Genomic DNA, 17,770 nt, shown 5'->3' with positions numbered 1-17,770 from the left:
AAATGCATTGGCAGATACCATCCTCCCTCTTCTTTCTCCTGTGTCTCACTAAAGCAGAAGCAGGATTTTCATAACTTGTCCCAGATGAAATATTCATTTCTCCCACATTCGAGAGCCTTTTCTGAGACACCGAAACAGACAACCAGCTCGAAAACTTCCACTCGATTTGGAAGTGGGGTTGCGCTCGGTGAAGGGGGCAACCCCACTAAAGCCTCTCATTGCCATAGAGCTGATGTAAGGAGGTGATGTGGCCCACGGGCACAGTAAGGGCTGGAGTGTGGGCACACCCCAGGTGCCAACAAAGGGAGACCAGACACAGTGCCTGATGGACACTCCCCAGGTGCCTGCTGGACGCCTCGCCCGCAGCATCGCCGGGAGGAGGAGGGCTGTGTCCTGCGCTCAGCGCCCAGCCATCGTCCGTGCTGGAGTGCAGTCTGTGGTACCCCTGGCTGAGCAGGGACCGGAGCTCTTGGAGAAAGTGTCGAGGCTGCTCTGCTTCATTTAAATACAGATGTTTGAGGGTGCATTTCTGAAACCGAGCCTTCTTCTCGGTGAACTGAACTAGCATCCCTCCTCCTACCTGCAAGCAACCCTCAATTATAATAATTCAACAGCAAGCAGGAGAGCTTTAACAGGAGGGGCAGTAACAGCCCAGAAGGTGGTGGCAAGGGCTGTTTCTTGCTCCTTGGGCTGAACGTGCTGACCCACAGGCTGGAAGCCCAGAGGGGTACGAGGTTCCTTACGCCACTGGACCAACACACGCAAAGCCTGACTTACGTGCTGGGCTCTGGGATGTATTCGCAGCTAGGAACATGGATAGTGCCCCTGGCAGGCAGAAGTGAGAAGCCTGATTCCCACTACTACTGCCTTACACCACACCATCTCCTCCACATCGGTAGTGCTGCTCTTAGGAAACTCCCCCTTCCCAGTAGTGGTTTATCAAAATCCTTTTATTTGGCATGTTGTTCTTGATAAAAATCTTTATTGGCATCTTCCTGTATGGCAAGACAAGAAGATACAATAATCACTGCTTTCTATTGAAGGAATAAACTTTTCCACAGCTTGATACAAATATTTCCTGTGAGATTCCCATGCTTCCACAATTCTTAATAGTTCTCCAGAAATATTTTTTTTCTTTCCTAACCTCTATTGAGAAAATTACCTTGAATTCTCACAAAAAAAAAAAAAAAAGAGAGATATAAACATTACATTTGAGTGAATGTAAGATATAATTCCGCATTAAAAACCAGTGTATCAGTCAGTTCATGTTTTTTTCAGCACACACCCCAATGACAGGACAAATGATTTGTGCAGAAAAAGTAGCAATGGTAATTGAACAAAATGTGTGTTCTGGTGCAATGACAAAATCAGGTCCCTCGGTCTTGCTTAAATACGACAGAAGATTAGAACTTCCCAGACCTGAGTATTATTGGGTGCACAATAAACTTAACTCTGAATCCCAGTTAAGTAGGGTTCCTCTTGTGGTTTTTTTTTTTTTTTGGAGGGTGGGGTAGGAGGGAATATGTCTCTTCTTCTCCCTGTTAGATGAGAATAATTTAAGTACCAGACAATTTATTCTTAAAAATAAGAACATCAATAATGCTTTCCTGAGTTCCACCAGTTTGTGATGACTACAGCATGTACATTTTACTCCAAAATAAAATAAAAAAAATTATAACTTTTCAACTAATTTTATCCAATAATACAATCATTCACTAATGGTACTGTAAGTTTGCAAGCAGCCGAAAGTCAAATCTAAAGTCATGAGTAAAAGATCTTTTTAAGCTGACAAGCAACAGCTGCAGGAAGACAGCAACATTCCCAGAAGCACTTAGTCTTTTGAGAACTGAATCTTAACAAGAAATCATGTGCTTTGCAATCATGAAGCTACCCAGGAATACTGGTATTCCAGTGGAGGTTAATATGTAATGCCAAAATAGCTGCTTTTCTAACAGGTCAGGAGACAATTGGATCTTTAAATTTAAACTTGTTTAGAGAAACTATGCTCAGAAAATGTACTGAACAGAATCACGGAATACGTTCATCCATGAACAAATAAAATCACTGGTGCCTTTCAGTTGTTAGCTATGCAATTTGCAGTACTTTCTTTTACGGTTTTTAAAGTTATTTTGGAAAGCAGCGTGAAAGAGAAAACTGCACACATTTGCACTAATGCCCTGCATTAGACTACATTTTTCCAGAAGTTACTTGTTTGTAATTTTACTTAGTGAAATTATTTACATAGTAAAATTAATATATCTCTTACTAAAACAGCCCTATAAATTGTCAAGGTATTAAAGAGAAGTAGGACACCGAATGCCGGGGGAATTCTACAGAAACATTTCAGTTTTGTTCTCTCCCCAAAGGTTTTACCCACAGCCACATTCAAGTCACAGGTTAATTCAACTCCAGAGGGAGAGCTCTCTATTCACAGCTCGGCACCAACTCCGTTTCGCAAAATGGGGAAACTGGTATCAGTCATGTAGACTAGGAAAGTCTCAGATGGGGTAAACTTTTATACTTTCAAGACACCTTCAATGAGTTCTTGATTAAAATAGGCTCTTAAGATGATATTCATATAATTAGTCTTAAATTCTTTCTTTTAATATTTCAACTGGTTTGTGTCTGTTCTTTCTTTAAAAAAGAGGCAATTAACATCTGCTGAACATGGTCTTCTGCAGACTTGCATTCGATCTTTCTGCAGGTAATCTTTTAAAAAAAAATCATTGCTAAATCACTAAAAGAAGTACTTTGGAAACAAAGTGTGTATAACGATTCAAAATATTTTAAAAATGACATAAAAGTTACAGTCAAAGCTTGAATATTTAAGCACCCTCCACATGCAAATACATCAAATAACATGTATATCATAACTGTATGCCACAGTCCATGGTTAGGTCATAAAACAGGGATTGATTGGGATCTAAATACATTATTAAGGCCAAAGTACAGATCACACCATCTATTTGTCACTTTAACTAAAGAAAAAGTTCCACATACATTCAACGGACAGAATCATCACCTTCTTAAAAAACAGCAGACAAGACTCTGCCACGAGTGAAGAAAAAAGTAAAACTCCTGTTAACACCCCAGCATCACCTTTCAGAATCATGCTCCCATTAACGCGTAAAGCTACTATGCTGACTTCCTCCATCAATCACACTATTTTTTAAAAAAATTAAATTGAAGCAATTATCAGTCTTCCTGATGTTTCAGCCAGAAAATTAGCATAACCACAGCAGCTAAAGAAGTTTTCCTTTGTATTTTACACTCTATTTGCTAGTATCTGCATAAAATACCTCATTTTGTGAGCACATATGTACTATCATAAGAATTCAGAACTACTTGCCTAGATGGAAAGTTGATCTTGTGGATATGGGTTTGCATGACTGGAGCTTTATTTATAGTGCAGCTTTTTCAAAACCTTTGAGTTTTGAAAACGCCAGCCTCTAAGTGCCAGACCCTAGAAACAGCTAGTCGTAAATTTGCTTGCATTACACCAGGTACTATTCCCCCCAAAAAAGAAGAGTCCCGTGGCATTCCCCGACCTGCACACACCAGCAAATTCAAATGTGCATGGAGGAATGTTTTCAGACAATATTTGGCAGAAGAGGGAAAAGAAGACAATAAGTGGAAAAAAAAAGAGTGACAACTTCAGACACATCTAAGAACTAGATCATGTAGCTATTAGTGAGGTAAAATCCTTGTCCAAATTCAAGATCTGAGCCATCCATCACATCCAGCTTGGCACACATTAAGGGAACAAGCAAGGACAGGTGCTTGCTCTTTGTATGGAGCTGTGTTGATATGGATCACACTTGCTTGCCCAAACAGTGTGGTAGTGATGTGAAATTACTACTAAAGTCAACCTGCTCAAAGATGAAGGGGTGGAAAAAACCCTCACTCTTGAATCTTGCCAGAATACTTCTGAAGTATTGATTAAATTTTTCCCAAAGAAAAACTCATGAGAAATGTATACCCAATACAAGGCCCAGTGTAGTCCAGAGACAAGTAAAGAGTGCTAAGTGGCTCCTCATACGCGAATGAAGTGGCACAATTCCAGTACGAGAGAATGGGAGGAAACCATCCTGAGCAGTCTACACCTTAGCCATGTCCATATACTTGCTCTTTGATATTCACAACCCTATATCCATCGCCCCCCTTAGATAAGCACCCTTATGAGAAGGGAGAGGGGCTGTGGAATCAGCTCTGTGTGTTCCTGCAGAGCAGAAAAAGTGATGTAGAGCTCAAAAAGTATGTTGGGAGGGAAGGGATGTTAAGGGAATGCTACAAAGACATTTCGTACCCTATTTTATTCCAAGCCTTTTCACCAAAGCGTCAGTTTTTGCGCTCTTAATATACCTACCAAAAAAAAAAATAAAAAAGCTGGCTACAGCTATGTCTTTTAGAACTTGAGCTTCCTCTCCATTAAAACACCTTCACCTTCTCTTAATCCTCTCAGATTTCTCAAGATGAGCTATTGGAGGGGGACGAGGTCTGCAGAAAACCATCCGCCTTGTGCTTTTGAGCTGATGCCAGCAGCCTGGAGTAACCCTCGACCTCAGACGGAGCCCTCCCGGCAGTACCGCCTCCCAGGGACAGCTGAGCGAGCGACAGGGCACTGCGGAGCGCCTCAGAAACCAAGGCTCTCCTCCAAAAGAGCGACTCCAGAGCACGTTGGGCTTCTTTTCCCACCCTCTTTTTTTTTTGTTTGTTTTTTGTTTTTTGTTTTTTTTTTTTTAGGATTTCCTCCCCGCGGATGAGCGGCTCTTTCCACGCGCACTGCCAAGGTCCATCCTTCCCTCCCTGGCCGCGCACACGGCACTGGGCGTGTAGCCGGGACCCTATGTAATCCCCGCCGGCACGGCACGGCCCCGCCACAGACGCTCCGGGCCGCCCGCGGAGATCCCGCCGGCGCCCGCCGCTCTCGTCCTCCTCCGGCCCCGGCCCCTGCCCGCCGCCGCGGGACGCTCGCCGCCCTCCTCCGTGGCGGAGCGGGGATGCCTCCTCCCCTGGCAGCTGGCCAGCCGCCCGCTCCCGCCTCGCCGCGCTGAGGCCGCGGAGCCCGGCGGGGAGCAGCGCGGCTGCCGGCGGAGCAGAAAGTGAAAGTACCTGCCGCCGGCGGAAGCCCCATGGGAAAAGCCAAGCCCGGCCGTCCCGCAGCCGCCTCTGACAGCGCCGCGCCCCCCGCCGGCAGGCGGGCGGCGGGGGGCTGCTGAGCCCCGTCCGGCCGCCGCGGCTCCGCTCGCCCCCCACCCTGCGCGGCGCTCCGCGGGCCGCAGGCACCATGGGCGAGGCGGCGCCGCCAGCATGACCGCGGAGCCGCCGCCGCAGCTCCCTGCTACCCTCCCCGCGGACCATGCAGACCCGCGCGGTAAGCCCCGCTCCACCTGCGCCCGGGCTGGGCTGGGCTGGGCTCCGCCGCGCCACTCCGCGCCGCTCCGCATGCCCGGCCGCGCTGGATCCTCACCGGCTCCGCTGTCTCCGCGCTCCCCGTCCCGCCGCCTCGCCTGCTGTGGCGGCGCGGTGCCGCCCGGTGCCCTTTTAAACCCGCGGTGACGGCCAGGGAAATTCCCAGTTTTGCTTTTTTTTTTCGTCTTTTCCCCTTAGAATGAAAGTAAAAGCGGCCGGTTCCCATCCCGCCCGCTACCGGGAAGCGGGGTCCGGGAGTGGCGGCGGCACCGGGACGGTGCAGGGCGGGGGAGCTTGCGGGAAGTGTTGCTCCGCCCCGCCCCGCGCTGCACCGCGGGCACCTGTCGCCCCGCGGGGCGCGCCCGGAGCAGGTGTCGCGCAGCGCCGGGGGTGCCGGACCCCCGGGCCGGAGGAGCCCCGTCTCCTCGCCCGGCGGGCGGCAGGAGCGACCCGCGGAGCCGCGGCGCGTCCGGCCGCACCTTTGCAGCGCTTCAGCGAGGCAGAGGGAGAAAAACTCGGTGTTAAGCGCTCCCCTCGGGGACTGCGGGCCGCGGAGCGGGGCTGGGCGGCCGGGGCAGGGGGGCAGAGGGTGCCGCCCGCGGAGATGCGGGTGGTTTGGGGGGGCCGGGTGGCCCCGCAGGCAGGCTGCTGCAGGGAGCCCGGCCGGGAACGCGCCTCGGGGGCTGCATGCACAGGAGGAGTTTTTAATTAAAAAAACAAGGGGCTTTTTTATATTTGGAAATACTGGAACACTAAACTCTTCCTGGCTTTTCTGGGAGAATTGTTTGGGGCTTTCCAGATCTGACTTACGAGTTTTGGGGAGTTTACTGAAAGGATGGGATATTCCCAGTAATAGCCGCTCCCTTTCTTTTGAAGTGCTGGTCATATGGAGCACTATCAATTCTGCTTCTTTTCATGTTACCTCACTTTAAGAAAATTCCTTTCAAATTTCAGACTAAAGCTCCTGTAACTTTTTATGACTCTTCTCTTGAGGGGTTCCAGAGGACTCATTTAGGAACATTTGAACAGGTTTCATTGCCATCCTGTGATGGGTCAAGGGACTTCATGAGTGTGCAACATCTCTTTCAGAATTATCTGCTTTGGTTCTGTAATTTCCTCATTTAAAAAAGATTCACAATCTGTACAATACAGAGCAAGTAAAAATGAAAGAAGTGACTTTGCAGTTTTCACTTATTGTCTCCACTTGTTGCTGCACAAACCACGTTTTAGGGGATGGAGTCTGTTAGATTGATTTTAATTTAGAAGATTGTTATTTGTGTCTTTTGAAGCATGTTTTTGAAGCAGCATATACAAGTTGCTTGTGTCATTGTTATTTGGAAAAAGCATTGCAGTTCTCTGTTTTGCACTGGAATCAAGAAGTACAATGCTATATCGGAAAAATGTTGTCCTGTAATTGAGTTCTTGCATTTTTTTCTTGTAAACTTCATTTAAAATGTTAAATCTCAGACCTACAAACTGATAATTTGCTTGGAACAGGTAGCATAGAGATTTACAAAGGTAAAGCTCTGTGGAAGTCAGGTGTCCACTTGGAGCTTGAAGATCATAATAGGTTCACCTTACCTAGGTTTTATATGTACTACATGTAGGATCCATTTAGGATCCATTTAGCTCTTTAGGCTAGATTTTTTTGAGATGTTAATAGACCTCAGCTGATCAGTATATGAAAAGGTTAGAAAATTTGGTTTTCAGGCCATCAAATTTCCCATTAAAATTTGGCAGGCAGCTTGCCACAAGAATAATTGTGGAATTCAGCTTGTACAGGTAAAAATTTTCCAGTCCTGTTAATAGGACAGAGGTGTACATCACAGCGTGTTCACAAGTAATCTATCAGAAAAAAAGGCTTTGGTAGTCAGGAAAAGTGGTATACATTCTGCTTTGAAGCGGCAGTGTGGGGTGGGAGTCAGCTGGGATGGGCTGTGAGGGACTGTGTTTCTCTGAACAGCAGATGAGCTCATGGTGTGACTGTGGTTCTTGCATCACGGGGGTTAGGTGGCTCAGTAAATATTATGGTCAAGTTTCATTTTTTTCTTCTTAGTTATTCAAGATTTCTCTCTGAGGCTGGGATTTACTAGTGATACCCAAGTCCAGCGACAGCAATCTCTGAATGCTGAACTGGATGTACCCAGTGCTCCCATCCTCACTGGAGAAGAAGGAAAGTAGCAGCTAGGGTCAGGGCATCCCTTCTGCCTTTCCTGACTGCAGCCCCACAGTTACTCTGTATGCAGTTGTTGTTCTTACCGAGTAGCAGAGATGGGTAGAAACAGCTCATACTAGTCCAGGAACTGCTGTGATCTTTGCTAATTAATCCTTCAGCCTAAATTTCTAGCTGTGTTTTTTTTCCAAAACCTTCCATTTAAGCATCATCCTAGCCAGCCTAGCTGTAGGCCAGAGTCCAATTATGAGTTTCCTAATCCCAACATTGTCATGTACCCAGTCTCCTGCAGCCTTCAGTTACCCTGTTCAGTTGCTTCAGGCTCTTTTGATAATTTGGTCTTCTCTCTCTGCCCATCCTTACAGAACTCGTATTTTCCTGGATGTGTTTACCTGGTCTAGTGGAAGGTGTCCCTGCCTGTGGCAGGGGGGTTGGAACTAGATGATCTTTAAGGTCTCTTCCAACCCAAACCATTCTATGATTCTATGAATCTATGTCATGCAAGGACAGAAGACCAGGGGTCTGAGCAAAGCAAGATGGTCCACTGAAGGGAGAAACAAAGTGAGGGGCAGTGAGATTTGCTCCAAAAGATTGCAAAAATCTTGCAGAGAAGGGTGTGTTGCTGCCTTGTCTCATGTTATGGCTGCTAGTATGGATTTGTACATTTGGTCAGCCTGAAAATGTGTTTAAACACACTTTTGACGTAAAGATGTGTTCATGGGCATTTCTAGAATTTATCATATGAAAAATGGACAATTAGGATGAGATTCAGCTGCAGATTAAGACACTTGAATGTCTACACCTATTTGACTAAGGCACTTACTTGTCCACATATGTACTAGGAGGTTATGGTCCAATTATGGGCAATGGAGAGACCTTGTCAACGCTTGCAGTGAAGCCTGGAGATGAATTCAGCCCAAGCAGACACCAACTGGCTGGTCAGCTCAGTAGCTGTAGGCTCTTAACCACGCTGGCTAAATCATCCTTGAGTATGAGGGAGTTTAGACACCCAAATAGTGTCTTAATCTGGAGCTGAATCCTTTTTAAACTATTTTAACAGATTACAGAATGTATCTGTTAATACAGCGTACACTCTATGGCATTTAATATGTACTTAACTCCTCTTCTTGTAATCCAGCCTTTTTTAGATCTATCTTTCGGGTTCTGCCACTGCTCCTTGTTCTGTCTCCAGTGAATTCATCTAGCTGTGCAACGGGAAATAAAACAACTGATATCCGCGTGAAGTATGAGAATATACTAAGCCACGATATCAATGAGCTGGTAGGTAATAGCTCTCGGGCTTTCAAAAAATGTTGATTATTTTTAGATGATAACAAATAATAATTAAAAAAATTTCTAATGTTAACATACGATAAAAGACCAATTTAAAATCACACATTATCCTGGAATGGTGGCTTTATTTGAGGGGGTGCGACAATTCAGTTTCTAAAATCTGTGAAATCTGTGGATGCTGCCTATTTGCCTGTACAAATACTGTGATACGGGTGTTTGTGGCTGTGCACCATGTAGTTAGACACATGTATCATTTGGCCCTAAATAGTATAATACATTACATTAAAAAGTACTCTTTTCTGAAGTAATTTCATGACTACTTCTGTTTATGTCTTCTTATCAAGAGACAAAAGCATTACACAACCTGTAATTTGTTCTACTAATTGTAGACTTCTTGACTGAAGTTTTATGTTGTCCATTGAATACAAATGCACAGACACAAAATTCATATGACAATGAAGGTTTCTTTGTATTTTACCTACTAATATATCTTGTTTACCCAACAAAGAATCAACTTCCCTAGATGGCAGCAGAGAAAAACTTCTCAGTTGTAAATCTCCTCCATTATGGCTTTATCAGCCAGATTTTTTACAGTTTTGCAAAACAGTATCATAACAGTTTACCCATCTATGCCCGAAACCTACCTTCCAACTCTTCATCATGAATTATTAACAATTAAATTCATCTGTCAAAAACACTTTCATGGGAGAAAGCACTTTCCATAGTTGGATTAGCAGAGGCATTTCTATGAAAATGGGATTTTTCTGACATTTTGTCACTAAACGAGAACTCACGTTCTGTTGCAGTCTTAAATCAAGATCTATTTGAATGAAATGCAAGTGATATACAGGGCTTTTCCAGAGGTGGAATCAGGAGCCATTGCATTTCTTCACACTTACGATCCACCACCATCTTTCAGAGCATTATGCTAGTGGTTTCCAACCTTTCTCTACCAAGACACATCAGCCCTCATCTGGAAACAAAATACCTTTAGGGTCAGGGAATGATCATTTAATCTTCAAAAACATTCTGATCATGTTGTGTTTGTTGAGATTATTGGCTTATTATTAAGCATTGGAACAGGCTGCCCAGGGAAGTGGTGGAGTCACCACCCCTGGAGGTATTTAAAAGACGTGTGTATGTGGTGCTTAGGGACATGGTTTAGTGGTGGACTTGGTAGTGCTCGGTTTGATGATTCTACTATCCTGAACAGTGCACCGAAGTTGAACATATTAGAACAGATAAGTAGCCCCTTTAGTTTGTCATCTTATTTCTGACAAAGACAAGTGTTTCTTAGAGAAGAAAAATAAACTCCCTTGGTGAGCAGTTATAGGATAGCTGACCTATAAGAAAAAAAAATATGGCTGGAATAACAGCCTCTGGGAGGCAGATCCTGCTGTCTTCCTGTGGTGGAGAACCATGAGGCGCATCACAGCTCTGCTGGAGCTGCAGGGTCAGGGAAGCTGGGGCGGTGTCCTTGGATGGAGGTGGCAATACCTTGCCACTGCCCAATTCCTGGATGGAGCTTGATGCACTTGGTGCACAGGGTGCCATCAAGGATTTGAATGGAGCAACACCATTCTTCCACAAACATTTTGAAAATCTTTTTCTTTTTTATTGTAATAAATATTATAGAGTTTTTTAGGAGATAGAGTTTTTTAGGAGACTGTATGAGAACTAAAACTGTTATCCAGTTAAATAAATAAAAAAATAAAACCTTAATGAATTAATGTTTGTGAAAGGTAATGGGAATACTGAACTCTGAAGCTTTTACTTCCTGGAATAGGCATGTACAAGCAACTACTGTGCAAGTTTCTTCATTTTTCCTGTCTTTATTTTTCCCAGTTTAAGAGAGATTCATTTGTCTTCTATGTAAAATCAGTGCATAGTCTTGTCACTATAACTGAACAGAAAATATTATGGACATGCTGTTCGGCTGATAGTAGCTGCCCAGTAGGCACTTTCCTGCAATCGCAGAGCCAAAGTCAATAACTTTCAGTCCCTCAGCCTGATGTTTGGAGGCAGTTACGGAGGTGACTAGTGGGTTATATACTACACCTCCATAAGTTAATTTGATTGTCACTAATGCCTTTTCTGAGGCCAGGATTTCCCTTAGGTTGCTTTAGTCACAGCCAATAACCTGCCTTCAGAAATGTTTACTGTATATTATACTAAAGATAATCTGAGGAAGTCAGTGAGAATGGGTAAATCCCTTAGCAGTTAGCAAATGAAGCCACAAATATATAAGTTTTAGGGTGATTATTTATTTATCTATTTATTTTTAAAACTTGGTTCTGTGTGACTGCAGCAAAACTTCATTCTGTTGTGGTACAAGCAGAGATATGCATTATCTTCCAAATGTTGTTGTTTTCGGGTTTTTTGGTGTTTTTTTTTTTTTTTTTTTGGTCAGTGAATATTTGACTCTCAAAACTCTTCGTTTTGAAAACACTTCCTGGATGAAGTTCTATTCATCTTGGGTGAACTTCTGAAAAACAGGCAATATTACACAAAAATTTACAGAAAAACTTTAAGAATTGTCTAATGTGTTCATATGCACACCTAATTGAGGAGATCTAACACAATATTTTCATGAGCTGCCTTTTTTAAAGCCCTTCTAGTTGTATTAGGTTATCTGGATACAGGCTGAAGAGGAAAGCGAAGGAATTTTGTTGAGCTGGGTTCAGTTGTCATCTTGATGACAAGTGTGAAAGCAGAAGAAAAAAAGAACCAGAAAATAAACCATTGATAAAAGATTATGGTCACGCAAAGGGAGCAAGTGATATTGCTTAGGACACCTTCTGTTAGTGCATATGCGAAGTGAGTGCTACAATCTGTTTAGATGCCTGGGGCATGTATTTTTTGAGACAAACATGGACTAACATTGTATTTGATGTCTGTGTAAAATTTAAATATTCCTGTACATTTTAAAATGCCAAAGAACCAAGTAATTTGATAGAACATGAAGGTCTAAAATGAATAGGTTTGTGTCCAGTTCTGGGCTCCCCAGTACGAGAGAAATACAGAGCTACTGGAGAGAGTCCAGGAAAGGGCCATGAAGATGATTAAGGGACTGGAGCATCTGTTCAATAAAGAAAGGCTGAGAGAGCTGGGACTGTTCAGCCTGGAGAGGAGAAGGCTCAGGAGGATCTCATCAATGTATAGAAATACCTGAAGGGAGGGTGCAAAGAGGATGGAGCCAGGCTCTTCTCAGTGGTGCCTGGTGACAAGACCAGAGCACACACTGAGCACACACTGAAACACAGGAGGTTCCCTCTGAACATCAGAAAACACATTTTCACTGTGAGGGTGACTGAGCACTGGCACAGGTTGCCCAGGGAGGTTGTGGAGTCTCCCTCCTTGGAGATATTCAGAAGCCGCCTGGACATCGTCCTGGGCAACTGGCTTCAGGTGGCTCTGCTTGAGCAGGGAGTTGGACCAGCTGACCTCTAGAGGTCCCTTCCACCCTCAACCACTCTGTGATTCTGTGTGATTCTGTGAATACCTTTAGAAACTGTAGCTGGATTAGGGTTTTCTCTGCCTGCTTGCCAAGGAAAAGCTCAGAATTGTACACTGACCCTCCTACACCTGAGGAGATGCTACAGAACAATTTAGTGTTCTGCCAGCTGTTAGTGAGAAACTTGGCTCACTTGATTAAAAGTACTTCCATGTTTAAACATATATGATATTTTACAGGTAAATATGTCTGCAGAGTATCGTGACAGGTGCTGCAAGAATAAAAAACATGAAAATAGCAAAGTGTTTTTCTGCAACGATACTCAGGTAAAAATTAACTTATCAGAATTTGCTTTAGAGAATACAAACTCAAGTGGGTTCTTTGTACAGTCCAGTCCCTGAATAACATATTGTGATAGAGAGTAATGTTAACTTTTAATAGTCAAATCATGATATTCAGGGTTGTTCCTTTTTTGAATTTAGAATCACGCAATTTGTCAAGTAAATTGATATTTTTAAAATTAAAATATTAAGTGATTCCATATCCAAGAAATGCTTTTTTTCTCTACTATTCCAAAATAGTACAAAAAACTTATTTTATTTTGCCAAAATAGTACAAAAAACTTATTTTATTTTGCCAATGGAAGTAAACATAAAAATTTCCCAACATCTGTTTTCATTTTTCTACAGAACATTGTATTGACTAAGCTTTTCATTTCAGGTCCGAAAGCTTTAAAAGTAATCGTTTTGGCAGAGCTCAAATGACAGAAAGCACAACTGTCAGCTGTTGCTGCGAATTTTATCATGACTTGATAAAAGGACTGACTCCAAAAATCATTCACTGTTTCCCTAACTGATTTCATTATGGCTATGATTTCTCCCTAACATCCTTATGCTATTATTATTACTACTCCAAATTGATACTTTAAATATTTTGAAGAGATGGCAGGTAGGTCAGATTAGTCATGTGTTTTATTGGAAAAGATTGGCACTATGAAAGCAAAAGAAACTAACAGTAACTGATGGAGCTTTTTTTAAAGACAAACCAATATTATAAAGAATTAATGGTGCGCAGACTTTTCAGGACGTATTTTTCTTGCTCTCTTTACAGGAAATAGAATCACTACAGAGTATGGCATGCAATATGCTCAAATTCTTTCATAAGCAAAAAATCAGCAAAGACTTTAGATGGAAAGCAGCATTAGTCTCATGTGGGACGTTACAGGTTCTACAGTGCAAATGTGAAAGACATAAAAAAGAAAAGGTGAGTGGTAGTGATGGTCTACAGCTTATTGGAAGTATGACTTATTCCTTAGAGCTGTTCAACACAGAGTATCGTGTCTACATCTCAAAGGTACAACTATAATGCACATTATACATGATGAATTTTGCTCTGTATAGCATATGTCTTGTAACAGACATTAAGATCAGTGCAAAGACTAAATAAGGCAATGATCTGGAAGTCCATTCTGAAGATATATGCTCTGGTTCAGTACTGAAATACCTGAGTATTACCTCCAGTAAAAGACAAAGACCACAGCTGTGCGGAGAAGGCCTTTTAACTTCTCTAGTGTATAAAATCATAGTTGTTACTTCTCATTGGGGTTCTACCTTAAGATTAATGTTTAATTTGGTTTGTTTCAACAAAAAATTAGTGGGAGTTTCTCTCCTTTCCATAATCCCTTTGATATTTATTTTAACCACAATATCTCAAACTCAACAAGAACAGTTAAATATGAAAAGACTTGGATTTTTAGTCATTGGCAGAATCTGATCTTTCATGTGTCACTCAAATCTAGTGCAATGATCTACAGACTGCCATAACAAAGGAAAAGCATTCTTTTAAGTATGGCTCACAGTTACCCATTGAACACAAAAATATTGACCAACATCAAAAAGCCTCCCCATAGGCACCAAAGGATATAATTCTTTATGATTGGCTTAAATAGTTGAAGGCTGCATTTAACTCATTCTTTTTCTCCTTGAAATGGAGGAACTCCTATAATCTAGGGCCAGATATTCAAAGTAATGTTGGTGTTTATATTTTGTTTAGCCACCTGTGGTGAATCCAATGTTTGCCTTACCACAAAAGGTAACCCAGTTAAGTCATAGAAGTCAAAGAGTGTCACCCTTGAAACTCTTGCCTAACCTTGGGGATGCCTGGTTTTATTTAAAGGCCAATTAAAGTAATTTGGTAAAAATCATGAACAGTCATTGAATACGGACAAGACCCACAGTCATCTTGTCTCTGGGTCAGATCCTGAACACTAGGCCACAGCACCAACCCCCGGGAACAGGTCTGTCTTTTTCCACCAGTCTCAAGGTACCACACGTGTACTCCTATCCTTTGAAGTTTGGCTCACAATTTAATTGGCTTTATTTTTCCAGTACTTCAAATAATGGAGGATAAATTTTAAACCACTGACAGAGGATGTACATGTTCTCAGTTGCACACGCTAGTTTCAGCTGTCCATATTTGCTGTGTGTTAAAGCTGCGTTCTCCCAGTCTGGTGGGCAGGGGAGGCGGCAGGGCTGTGCTCAGCGTGAGAACATCAGAGGGATGCAGGCTGTGTACTGCCACAGCACGTTTTGTGAGTAGCCCAGCTTTCCGGCTTAATTACCGTGTAAGGTACCTCCATTATTTATTCAGATGTAATTGCATCAGTTTGTTTTAAAAGATGTCTATATGAGAAGAATAAGCACTTCTCAATTAACAACACAAACTGTTCTTTTTCAGGTTTGCATGCAGGTAAATACACATAGTAAAGAAGATACAGAACCAGGTGAACAGACCAAAAAGAAATGTAATCAAGAATTGTGTGAACTGAAAGAAAATATATCTAGCCTCCGATCCTGCTGGAATAAATTTGAAAAAATAATTTCTAGGTGATTCCTAGTGAATCCTGCTCTTTTCTTTCAAAGTGACATTCCTTGGTATCTTTGCATTTTATATGCATTCTGCGAGTAACTCTGCTCACTTATATGACCACTTTATGCCAGAATTCTGATGGAAAGCTACTGTACCTTTTTCCTGGAGATGGAATAAGCAGAAACGGCTAAACCAAGCTGCTGAAGCCCAAGAAATGGAAATAGAAGACCAGTGTTTGAAACAAAGAACTCTGCAGAAGGCTGTGTCCCACCTTCCTGCTCTGGAAACTACTCTGAATTTTCTGATCTTTCGACTAACTTTATAATACCGTCATATGAAAGCGATCTACTTATACGTCTACTGCAATTTATAAAAACATCTTACAAGCTGCAGGTGGAGAAAACAGTATGGAAAAGTAGCTGGTTTCTTTATACCTATGTAAACCACATCAAGGACCAAAAGGAACAATTTACCAAACAAGCAGCTGATCTTGGGTCTGTTCTGCTGATGCAATAACGTTTTCACCGTGGATATCTCATGGGTCTGCAAACTGATTTAGGTTTGGAAAAACAGGCAAAAGGTTAACTTTTTGAAAAACTTAGGAAGGGTACTGATTTTTGAGAGATGTAGCACACTTTTGCTGGCTGAAGTAGAGGCAAGACAGCGAGACCAGTGGAAGGCGAAAAAGGAGATGCCTGTTTGTTCAGCTGACTGGAAAGAGCACGAGCCTTATGTATCTGGTTATCCTAGAGTTAGCTGCAGGAGGAGTCAGAATTTCTTCCCTTCAGATGATTGTGATTTCTTATATGCAATTATTTTATATAACGTGTTCAACATGTTAGACAAACGTGCCTTAAAATGTGTGAATATTTTCAGAGAATAATATATTGGCATTTAACTAATAAAATGTTCATATTTAATTTTGGATAAATAGAAGTATTTTTATAGTTGTTTATAACTCTTGCAGTTTCTTACTTTGATATTATAACTCCTTTGGTAATAAAATATTTGTCTTCTATGGAATTGGGCTGTTGACTTTTTGGGTGTCATTACTCTGTTTTTGGCTTTTTTTTAACAGCTAGTCATGAAAAGCACAGCTGGTAATGTCACCTCCAGCTGCTTGGAACTTCCCCTTATAAAATACCTATTTCTTAATTGCTTATAACCTGACCAGCTTAGGTAGCTATTTCCATACCAGCTATCTGCCTTGGACTAAACATTTTAGGAAATCTTTAGTTAAGTCAGCCTGTCGTTTCCTGGTTCAGAGTAAGGTAACATACATTGTTGTATCTGTGCTAAAAGAAATTTTCTGTGGAACTACTCTTAAATTTTTTTGGCATTCAGAACAAAGACCTGAAAGAACAGTGGAATGTGCTTCAAAGAACTGTACAGATCTCCTTTGACTGGAATAAGATCTGCTGCACTGAATCCATGAAACCCAGCATGCCCTACTGCTAATGGTGAGGGAAGAGGTTACGAGGAAAGCAAACATACTGTTATGCTTTCCTGGAATACTACCCCCTCCAACCTCCCATCTATTTATGGTGAAGAGACTTCTTGAGGTAGGAGTAGTATCTTTGTAAAACTGTGATTGAGACTTTCACGTATGGTCTTTAGCTTTTGATGTAAGAGATTGCAACTTTAACTCCAAACACTAAAAAAAACCCTGCAGACCCAACCCATAACTCTTATGCAATAGGGAAGGAAAACATTTCCCAATATCATACTGCAGATAAGAGAATGTAACCACTATTGTAAGGACTTCTCTGGAAATCCCTTCTATGGAAAGAAGTCCCAGGAGACTAAGGATTACATTTGTCTCTGAGACTGAAGAACAGTTGCTTTTTTTTTTTGGAAATTCAGGAACAGTTGGAAAGCCAAGATTTATTTCCTAAGATCCACTTGGCAAGGAAAGGTCAGTGGGAATGAAAAGAAAAACAACAGATGCAGTATCAGCTACTATGAAACTAGAAGTTTAGTCAGCTTAAATGACTTTAAGCAGCTGCCCACAACTTAAATCTTGAGGCAAATCAAGCAGTTTCAGGCCTATCCTTGGGAAAGACCAAGGTCAGATCCACAGCAGAAATTTTAATGGAGTGATTATGAAATCTGATTGCTTCTCTTAATAAATAGCCTGCCTGCCTGATTCTTACTGCCAAATTTCCTGAGTCACCACTTACATGAAGAGACTAACTGCTGAATGCAGTGACTTGTGCTCTTTTGATTTGTTCCTTTCATTTGAGAACCTTCTCTGGTGTCTCCTGAAATTGTAAATGTGACAACAATAAACTGCTCTGCAGGAATGGGCGAAGGGGTGAAAATCTTGCAGTCTATCACCACCACACCTACCTCCCTGCCACTTCTGTTTATTTATTTATTTATTTGGCCACTGCAAAGAAGAAATATGAGTAGGTCAAAACCACGATTTAGAAATACATGGAATTTATGAGAAGGTGGCAAAGGAAGATAATCTAGGTATTTAGTAAAAAGAATTTTAGCATTATTGTTGCAAAGGATGAGAAAGCAGAAAGGGGTGACTAACCCCTGTGAGCAAGATAATGTTGCACATT

At 42.1% G+C, this 17,770-nt stretch overlaps 1 protein-coding gene across 1 annotated transcript; it reads left to right on the top strand.

Moving 5' to 3' along the window:
* The first annotated feature begins 8,444 nt into the window (after positions 1 to 8,444).
* On the top strand, positions 8,445 to 16,068 carry IL7 (interleukin 7). Its single transcript, XM_068397205.1, has 5 exons — positions 8,445 to 8,574; positions 8,724 to 8,866; positions 12,572 to 12,658; positions 13,443 to 13,595; positions 15,069 to 16,068. Exons 1-5 carry the CDS (start codon positions 8,445 to 8,447, stop codon positions 15,219 to 15,221), a joined length of 666 nt encoding a protein of 221 aa, XP_068253306.1. The 3' UTR covers positions 15,222 to 16,068.
* The last annotated feature ends 1,702 nt before the right edge of the window (positions 16,069 to 17,770 follow it).

Source organism: Nyctibius grandis, chromosome 3 (assembly GCF_013368605.1).
Source record: "Nyctibius grandis isolate bNycGra1 chromosome 3, bNycGra1.pri, whole genome shotgun sequence".
NCBI lineage: Eukaryota > Metazoa > Chordata > Aves > Nyctibiiformes > Nyctibiidae > Nyctibius > Nyctibius grandis.
Note: the sequence above shows the minus strand (reverse complement) of the source record. Positions and strands in the feature narration are given on the sequence as shown.